Source organism: Plectropomus leopardus, chromosome 21, assembly GCF_008729295.1.
Source record: "Plectropomus leopardus isolate mb chromosome 21, YSFRI_Pleo_2.0, whole genome shotgun sequence".
Taxonomy (NCBI): domain Eukaryota; kingdom Metazoa; phylum Chordata; class Actinopteri; order Perciformes; family Serranidae; genus Plectropomus; species Plectropomus leopardus.
The window spans coordinates 4,775,703-4,785,256 of record NC_056483.1 but is presented as its reverse complement, the minus strand read 5'-3'; the positions used below and the strand labels follow the sequence as shown (position 1 = coordinate 4,785,256).

The window sequence follows — 9,554 nt, the reverse complement described above, 5'->3', positions numbered from 1 at the left end:
AGAATATTGATGTTGATTTGAGTGTTAACAAGCTTATCTAGTTATGCCACTAACTGCTTATGAAAAAAAAGTGCAAACAAAATCAAACTTTTCATGCAAGGGTTTTTGTGGGCCCCCCTCCCATTTAAGCTTGAGGCAATTAGTTTTCAGCGCCCCTGCTTCAGGGATCTAACAGAAACTGCGAAACCCTCACGCAAGGCACAGAGTCCAGGCTTCAAGTCCCTTTTTTAAAGCTGCAATGTTGAAGCCAAACAACAGTTGTTCCAATTAGTTTTATTGTTACAGTTATTGGCATTTTAGCTCATGTTTTTTAATATTCCACATTTATCTTTTATCATTTACCCTATGATCCAACAAGTGCATATATTCTATAATAACTTTTTATGTAACTAGTCCCGTTTGCCTTGCACCGTGTTAAGTTTCTTTAATGCTAAGACTGTAGCGCACTTTGCAGTTTGAAGGTGACACACCGGCTGCATGCTGCCGCGTAATTCCGTTACTTCCTCACATGATATGTAAGTTAAACCCGTTATGAGGGGCGAGAACGCGCTCAGCACGTTGTTGGAGGAATATTAAACAGCTCATCATGCACTCGCCTGTCAACGAAGACTTTACCACCGCAGCAGAGAGATAGGGGGGAGAGAGAGAGAGCTCATTGATCCACAGTGTTGCAACGTTGCGGCGCATCGAAACTCCTCCCGGTCATTGCGCGGACATCATGTGGCTAACACCAGCCCGACACACACACACACCACACACAGGGGACCCTATATAAGCTCTGCAGCTGTCAGGTGGAGGACACTGGCTGCTTTTGCGCTGGGGGACGACTCGCTTCAGGGAATTACAGCTCTATAGATCATAGATCCAAACTGTAGCAATGGCTCACGCTTGGGGATACGCATCGAACAACGGTGAGGCGCTAACTGCACGCACAATGTAGGGGTGATATTACTGTGAGGAATGGCAAAACCAGTTAAGCAGTGAATGAATGGAAGGACAAGGAATGCACGGGTCACTGCTGAGATTTTTTTTTTAATTTATATATATATTTATTGCACATTTTGGTGCCTTTTACGCGCGTTTAAAGCACACTATCCCCCAAATGCGCAATTTGTTCAATAAAAAAAGCACTAATATGCTAATCATAATTGTATCATTATATCATTTTAGGACCAGACAAATGGTGTGAAAACTTCCCTATTGCCAATGGACCCCGCCAGTCTCCCATTGACATCGTACCTGCTGAATCATCATACGATGCGGGGCTGAAGCCGCTCAACCTGAAGTACGACCCCTCCACCTGCCTCGATATCCTCAACAATGGACATTCCTTCCAAGTGTCCTTCGTAGACGACACCGACAGCTCAAGTTAGTGTGACATTAATATTTTATGATTACAGACTCTTGATATCAACGCTCCTGAATCTGATTAAGAAGTGTGCATTGTAATATATCGCTTAGCCTGCAGAAAACATTATTTTCCTATATGTCCAATTATTATTGCAATGTTTGTAGATGCAACAGAGGAGCTTTAGTGGTTTGCAACAAAGACAAACAAGGTCCTGATGATGATTCATGGGATGCAGTACCTGCAAAATGCGGACATCAGGTTTATAGCATGGCTGCTTTGTGTGTTAACTGCAGCTCTCACAGTCTATAGAATATCAAGCATAATGTTAATATTTATATGGATGCATGCATAATGCGCCCCAGTTTTCAGTAGCGCCTACAGGGATTAGACAATAATGATCAAACAGATTATTTTTTTTATTTAGTTGTATTATTCTGGTGTTTTTGCATGCATTTTTAATTAAATTCGATTTTTTTGGTGACTTGGCTGCAGAAATTCTATTCAAAAACCGAGCACAAAGCTTGGAGATACTAATTGAATTGGTAATGTAACGCCCTGGTAAAGCTTTCCCACGCCAAGTCTTTTCTGCAGGCGGTGGGGTCAAAAGCAAAGAAAACCAGGGTTACTCTGCAAACAAACGCTGACTTGGTTCACTGTGAATGCGTCAAATATGCGTGGGAGTGAGTTACCATATAAAGGAGGTTTGATTTTTTTTCCCTTTAAAGTACCAAATGGGGATAGCATTGTTTGTCGGTTTTCAGTTTTTTTTTTTCAACTGCATCTCCGTTAATGCAAGATTTTATTTCAGAAAAAGATGAGAAAAGGGATTTAGGATTTGGAGGATTTTGGATTGCTTGTCCTTTAACTGATTTGACAAAGGATAAAGGAGAGTATGCTTATGTAACCAACACAATCTAGTGAATGCACATTAAGATGAAAAAAAAAAAAACACCAAACAAAAAAACACAAAGCACTTTTTCTAAGAATATCAGCAAGATCACTTTGAGCTTCTTCATTCTTCCTTGGTATTCCACTTATTTTCCACCCTGCCCTTCTGAATAGAGGACAAGCTAAGTCTGCATGTCACTGTCATACATCATGTCATACATCATGTGTGTGTGCACAGTGGAAAAGATGGATAGCTCATGTATTTTTATTTTTTCAGGAATTTCTTTACGTCCCACACATCTTAAAATCGCTTCAAGATCAGCTCTGCACCTTTTGATCGTTTTAGGCCGACTACTGACAAACAAATTTCCTGTTTGTTTGTTTGTGTGTGTGTGCGCGCGCGCGTATGCACGTGTGTGTGCGTGTGCATTTCGTAACATAGCACCAGAAATAGAACAATATACAGGATTATCTGCCACAGTTTCAGCTCTATGTACTGCAAATAGATACATTATGCAACATTGTAAGGAGGTTTGATGTTAACAATACCTGGACATCATTTGGGGCTGAACCCTTAATTTGATGACACAACAGGAACTGAATCTGCTTCCATGAAATAGGAAGTCTGCCACAGTGACAGAAGTGTGTATGTGGTCTGTGTGTAGGTGTGTGAACTCACATCTTATTCATCTTTTCAACCTTTTCCTTCTGTTTTAATGCTTTACTGCTCGGAAAAAATATTTCCTTCCACATAGGATGTCTAAAAGTTGCCCATGAATCACTGTATCATTTTATAATAAGGTCTCATCATGGCTGGCTGCAGCACTTCCCATGTTCTTTGTGGGATGACCTGATGGGAAATGTGTGTTTGTTCTGCAGCTCTGAGAGACGGACCCATCTCTGGGGTCTACAGGCTCAAGCAGTTTCATTTCCACTGGGGAGGTTCTGATGACAAGGGCTCCGAACATACTGTGGCCGGGACCAAGTATCCTGCTGAGGTACGGATGCTCTCAGGCATTATGATGATGATAATACTCAGACAACTATAGTTTCTGACATATTGAGGTTGCCATGTAGTAACAAGGAGAAAAAGACGGATTAGTTTATAGTTTTATTTGTATTGTAGATTGTTAACTTAAAAATAATTCTCTGAAAGTAAGGCCAAAGCACAGAACTCATTTTCTTTGCCTTTATTTTTGTCAACTCTTTTGTGCTTGAGACAGTTTGTATTAGTAAAACTTCAATCTGGGAGTAAATATATGTGGTTTCAGGCTGTTCTCATGCACTGTTTATATGTTAACCTACGAAAAATAATGCACTAGAATTCCTACATAACCCACATAATTGTGAAGGCAATAACAGTGCGATGAATGTGCTGAAAAAAATAAAGAAGGACGAGATATAAAGAGCAAAACGTTGCATAAGGACGCAGGTTGAGGTTGGGAACGGGTCAAACAAATACAGGACTTTCACCCAGGAGATCAGTATTTCTGTCATGTGTAAATCAAGTGAACTTTTAGTTCTTTTAAGATATGTTGTCATGTTACATTCATTGTTTTTTATCCTAAACCAAACCCACGTAACTTTACGTTCCTAAACCAAACCTACATGACTTAACTTTTCTAAGTAACTTTATTTTTCTTAAATCAAACTAAATGACTTTACTTTTCTAAACCAAACCTACATAATTTTATTTTCCTAAACCTAACCTTTGTTAAATACATAATGTGAGGACTTAACCAGTAGGGGTGCTAATTTGTTAGATATCATACAAACCAGTGGCTGAGAATACCTTATTGGTTGATTTCCTTAAATAAACATATTTTTGTGGCATTTTTTTAAATTATTATGTTTCCAAAATGCTGGGTCAAGTTGTTATCTTTCAGCAGTATCTTTTCATCGCATCCCCAATGCACTAAGCCAAATAAACTTCCATTCCATCTGCTATTCAGTTCAACATCAGATAATACAGATAAGAAACGACAGGATTTCCACGTATCTGAAAATGGATTTTGTATTTATATTTTTATGTTTCATTTATTCCCAGCTCCATCTGGTGCACTGGAACACCAAATACCCAAGTTTTGGTGAGGCTGCCAGCAAGCCTGATGGGCTTGCTGTAGTTGGAGTTTTCCTGAAGGTCAGTGATTAAAACATGTTGTTTAGTGTTACAGTAACCAACACAACACACTGCATACCTTTGCTTTCATATACTGCAATGCATATTTCAGTAGCTGCAATGGATAGTATAAAGTATTAAGACTCAACATTATCTTGTTGTTTTTCAGATTGGTGCTGCAAATGCCAGTCTCCAGAAGGTTATTGACGCCTTTGATTCCATCAGGACCAAAGTATGTTTCTATAAAAATCCTATGCATTTGATGATTTATGATAAGGTATTTCACTGATCCATTCTTCACTTTCTCTTTTGTTTTCAGGGAAAGCAGACCACTTTCTGTAACTTTGACCCTTCCACCTTGCTCCCGAGTAGCCTAGACTACTGGACATATGACGGCTCCCTGACCACACCCCCTCTGCTGGAGAGCGTCACCTGGATTGTCTGCAAAGAGCCAATCACTGTCAGCTGTGAGCAGGTATGGCTAGCTCACAGAGCCCATTCATAGGGTAGCAGAGGCATTGGCTGCATGCCAGCCGTCTAGAATAGCCCTGTCTGCAAATCCTCTCTCACTCTACGATCTAAATCAAGGGCTTAATTGTTCAGATTATCTGAAACGAGAAGAAGAAACCTCTGTGATGGGAGGAGAGGCAATACAGCAGCCCATTTTACTTCCAGAATGAAAAAAAAGACCAAGAGAATGAGAGCAGACGAGATGTCACACATGCTGTTGCATCACCACAGTATTTCTGTTTCCGTGTGTGTGTGGAGTAAACAGGAAATGAGCCACCCGCACATGCATCACATAGAGACTTCAGTGGGTGATTTTAACCATCACTGACTAAACACTGTAGACATCATACCTCCATTTGCTAGTATTTACTCCTAAAATGACCCCTAATCCGAACACTGGAGTGGATATTTGACTTCTAACCACCCAGTAATCCAAACTAACAGCCCCCTAGGCTGGTTTGTCCTTGCGGTTGGAGTCTTAATAGGCCATTGAAAAGTAACACTGCCAGCTCAAATGTTTATTTCATGGCGGCAAGTATATGTCTCAAGGGTAAACATGTGGGATGTGTTGACACAACCTTTAGACTGGGTGCCGTATAAGACCGGTCAAGAAGATTAATGACAAAGAAGTCATTCATGTGAAGTAATACATTATTAGTTAATGGTTTCTAATCAGGTAATAAACAATTAGCTGAATAATTTTGTCCCAGTAGTGCGTTGTTGCCTAATGTGTAGATTATACTCAAGTGGCTGAAGCAGTTTACTACCAAGGACTAATTCATTAGCCAGAGTTAATGATAAATCCTTTAAATAGGTCATCTGACACCAACCTGTAGCAGCTGACTTCAATGCCAGTTTCATGTCTGTGCACTTAATATAAAGCTCACACCAGCAGTTTAGCTTAGCATAAATAATTAAAAAAAAACATTATCTTAAGTGAAAATAGATTTTTCTGTACGAAACACATTCAGTTTATGAAAAACAATGCATCCTCACAAATTAAGTAAAATTTTTGAATGCAGGGCTTTCATATAAAATGAGAGAATTTTTACACTATGATGTTATTGTTTCTATTGGAAGACACAATTTAACATTTTGTTAAATATGCTCACACTTTCTTGCCAAGAGTTAGACATGTCTGCACGCTCAGTTTGAAGCTACAGCCAGGAGACAGCTAGCTTAAATTGAGCATAAAGACTGGAACTGGTAAATAACCTCAATTTGAAGTTTATACTCTTTGGTTTTTGTACAATTTTAATTGGTGAGCTTTAGATGCGCTGGTAGGGGGATTTTGTTGTTTTTTCACGTTTCTAGTCAGCTGCTGGCTGCAGCTTTATATCTAGCAAACAGAGAACATGGGTGCATAAAGAGAACTGGATACAGCGTTGGAAGCAGTGTTGCTACAGGAATGAGTCAGAAAACCAGGAAATGAGTTAGCATTTTAGCACTCCAGCTTCCCTCTTCTCAGTTTTTGAATGGGTTTTTGGTTAGATGCTAGATATATGGTCTGTGGTTAACAGAAGCTAAATAGACTTTCAAGTTGTGAAGATGTCAGTTAATACACCACTTGTGATCTTTTGAAGCTTTTTTGTCTCAAAAAAAGGCAGCTTTTTGCCTCTTGCAATTTCTAAAGAACTTTAAAAATCCTGCTGAACAAAAAATGCAAATATCAGCCACAGAGCTTATTTTCTGCACTGATTCAAAATCCAATGAAAAAATCCCATTGGCTTTTTGACAAGGCTACAAAGGTGGTGCATGGTGCCAAAAAAGCTCGATTTCTTCTGTATGAAACTACATGGATCCTCTGCATTGTGCGACCCACAGAGCAAGTGCACTAGAGACTTAAGACAAATGAACGGATAACTTGTGCTAGTTTAGACCTCAGATAACTTGAATGCGAAAAAAAAATATGTAGACTTTTAAAATGTTATTTAACAGAATGGACCAAATTACAGGTTTTTTGGCATCATGTGATGGACCTGGAAGTTGCAATTCTCCATGCTTTGCCACAATAAAATTGTCTACAAAGCTCAGTGCTGTTCTTTTCAGCTTGGAAAAGATTGGTATTCTCATGTACCTGTTGGCAAATGAATTTCCCCAAATGTCAAATAAATTCTTTAAGAATCAATAAAAACAATTGTTAAGCATAATTCCACAGTACAAGGCTCTGAATCGAAGTCAGTGACTCAGCAGTGAGACAAGTGATGTGTTTGCTGAGTGACAGTCACAGGAGGTCAGCAGGAATGACTAACACGACCGTCTCCTCCCTTTGCACAGATGGCGAAATTCCGCAGCCTGCTCTTCTCTGCTGAGGGTGAATGCGAGTGCTGCATGGTGGACAACTACCGCCCTCCCCAGCCGCTCAAGGGTCGCCCTGTCCGTGCTTCCTTCAAGTAATGCCCCCTCCCCCTCCTTTTTTGCCCTTTCTGCCCTGTTGCCCTCTCCCCTCCCCCTCCCTTTAGTCAGAGTTACCTCTCTTGCAGTGAGCCACAAAGCAACATATCGCTCTCCATCCAATTTTTAGCAGAAATGAAATTCCTGTGGCCCATTGCTTTAATGCTGGGTAGTCTTTGAGACAAAGCACTTGCAGGATTTGCATCTCTTTCTAAGTAGGTAACAAACCAGCAAAAGGCCCTGTCATAATTTATTCTATGAGACTAACACGATGGCTGCGACACATTTACTTAGGACTTAGCACGTGGTGCTAATGTTTTAGAGACATTACACTGGTGTGTGTTCTTTGTGTCAACACCACAAGGATGAAAAAATGAGTTAAAATGGAGCTCCCAAGCTAGAAGGAAGCAGAATCACAAGCTAGTCGCAGCAGGCAGGGGGGGAGGATGAAACACCATCACCATCTGTGAGGAGGGTAAGGTGCAGATAAAAAGAGGCGCACACAAACACACAAGGCTCACACACTCCTGCTGCCAGTCTGCCTGTAATCTCTGACTGACTGCCAGCCTCTGCATCACAGCAGCTTAATGAAACGCTGCAGCCGCCTCCATCACAACCGATTGACTCAGAAAATCCCCCTCTGGCACACACACACACACACAACGTGGCACGCACAGTCTCATTCAGACGTGATGCCTATAGGCACTGACCTGCTTATTGATTTGAATTGCAACAAAGGACATGAGGACAGGCTGCTGCTAATCCAACACACTCAACATCATGACAACAGCTTGTTTCTCTGTTTTAATCTTCAAATGTGTTTGTCATCCTGTGTTGTGTTTTTATTAGTATTATGTCTTTTTTTTAGCCTGACCGCTTATGCAAATTAAGTCTTAAGTGATTCCTAAATTATGTTTTGTAACCAAAAGCTCACCTGCATTTTTGATGCCCTGATGATAGTATAGCAATAGAGAGGAATAATCCTCCAAAATGAAATGTAATGTGTTAAAAAAAATCCCTTTGTGTTGTGTTGAAACTGAGTGCTAAAGCTTAAAACGCACAGTCGCCTTGTGGGCGAAGCCATAGTGGCTAATGCACAAAGCCAAGGAATAAATTACCCTGCCAAGGAAGCCAAGGAGGTAAAAGAAACCTGCCAACAGATCAGATTATAGTGTCAGTCTGATGTCAGGCTCTGTATAGGAGCAGAATTAACTTAAGGCCATTAGAGGTCTTGAGCACCTCTTTTTATAGCCCTGTATGCATTTCTGAAACAGTAACACAAGTGATGCATTTCAAGAAAGATTGTAATTAACATAAATAATAAAAAAACGCCTTATGCCAATCATTGTTAGGGCTGTCCTGAGTATGTGCAGTTGTCATTCTATTTTGGAAGTGGATGTTTTAGTAGTTGAATAAATATATTTTATGACAATAAGAAGTGTCAAGTGTTTTGTTTCTTTGTGTACCATTTTCCATATCAGTTTCTAGTAATGGAACATATAACCAAGCACATTAACTCAAGTACTATACTTAAGTATAGTACTTGAGGTACTTGCACTTTACTATGGTCTTGTCTCTCCAAATTTCAATGGGTAATTTACACAGTTAATTTACACATTGAGATTTTTGCATTAAAACATAAGACTTGAAGAAAGAATGTTTTATTATTGATAAAACTTCCCAACAGTTTATACAAGTGCAGCTAAAACAATCAGTCGATTAATCAATCAGCCAAGCGTTTCCCAAACAGCTCCTCCAGTCTTGGAGTCTCCAGTCACTTGTTCTGCATGTTTTAGATCTCTTGCTGCTCCATCACAGCTGAATGAAATGATCAGCTTGTTGTCACGCAGCCTTAGGAGTTCATAACGAGTTGATCACTTGAATCAGCTGTGTTGGAGCAGAGAGAGACCCACAACATGCAGGACAAGTTGGACTTGGATAAACATGTAAGTCATTTTCTATTAATTTTTTAAAAATAATTTTGAGTTTGGGGGTGTTTTTTTACTGCATTATACATTTTCTTGATTATGCTTACTTTTATTAAGTAACAACGCAGGACTTTAACTAGTAACAAAGTGTTTTCACAGTGTGTTAATAGTATTTCTACTCATGTATGATCTTAATACTTCCTCCACCACTGTCAGTTGCTGTATAATGTTTCTTTCTTTGGTATGCAGGCCGTTTATGTAAATTCCCCCTGAGTCCATCTTCAGCCATCAACGCCTGAAACCCAACAGGAATAGAATTACACTTGTTTGTCAAAAACTAATGGTCAAAGTCATTTATTGAATG

At 39.8% G+C, this 9,554-nt stretch overlaps 1 protein-coding gene across 1 annotated transcript; it reads left to right on the top strand.

Moving 5' to 3' along the window:
• The first annotated feature begins 671 nt into the window (after nt 1-671).
• Nucleotides 672-8,697, top strand: LOC121960751 (carbonic anhydrase 1). Its single transcript, XM_042510602.1, has 7 exons — nt 672-911; nt 1,171-1,368; nt 3,119-3,237; nt 4,287-4,379; nt 4,528-4,590; nt 4,678-4,833; nt 7,146-8,697. Exons 1-7 carry the CDS (start codon nt 878-880, stop codon nt 7,263-7,265), a joined length of 783 nt encoding a protein of 260 aa, XP_042366536.1. The 5' UTR covers nt 672-877; the 3' UTR covers nt 7,266-8,697.
• Nucleotides 8,698-9,554: the final 857 nt, after the last annotated feature.

Excerpts from the sequence above, each read along its gene's own strand:
- LOC121960751 (XM_042510602.1), top strand. The coding sequence starts at position 878 with ATGGCTCACGCTTGGGGATACGCATCGAACAACG. Across the intron at positions 3,238-4,286 it reads GGACCAAGTATCCTGCTGAG|CTCCATCTGGTGCACTGGAA; the intron begins GTACGGATGCTC and ends ATTTATTCCCAG. Across the intron at positions 4,380-4,527 it reads TAGTTGGAGTTTTCCTGAAG|ATTGGTGCTGCAAATGCCAG; the intron begins GTCAGTGATTAA and ends GTTGTTTTTCAG.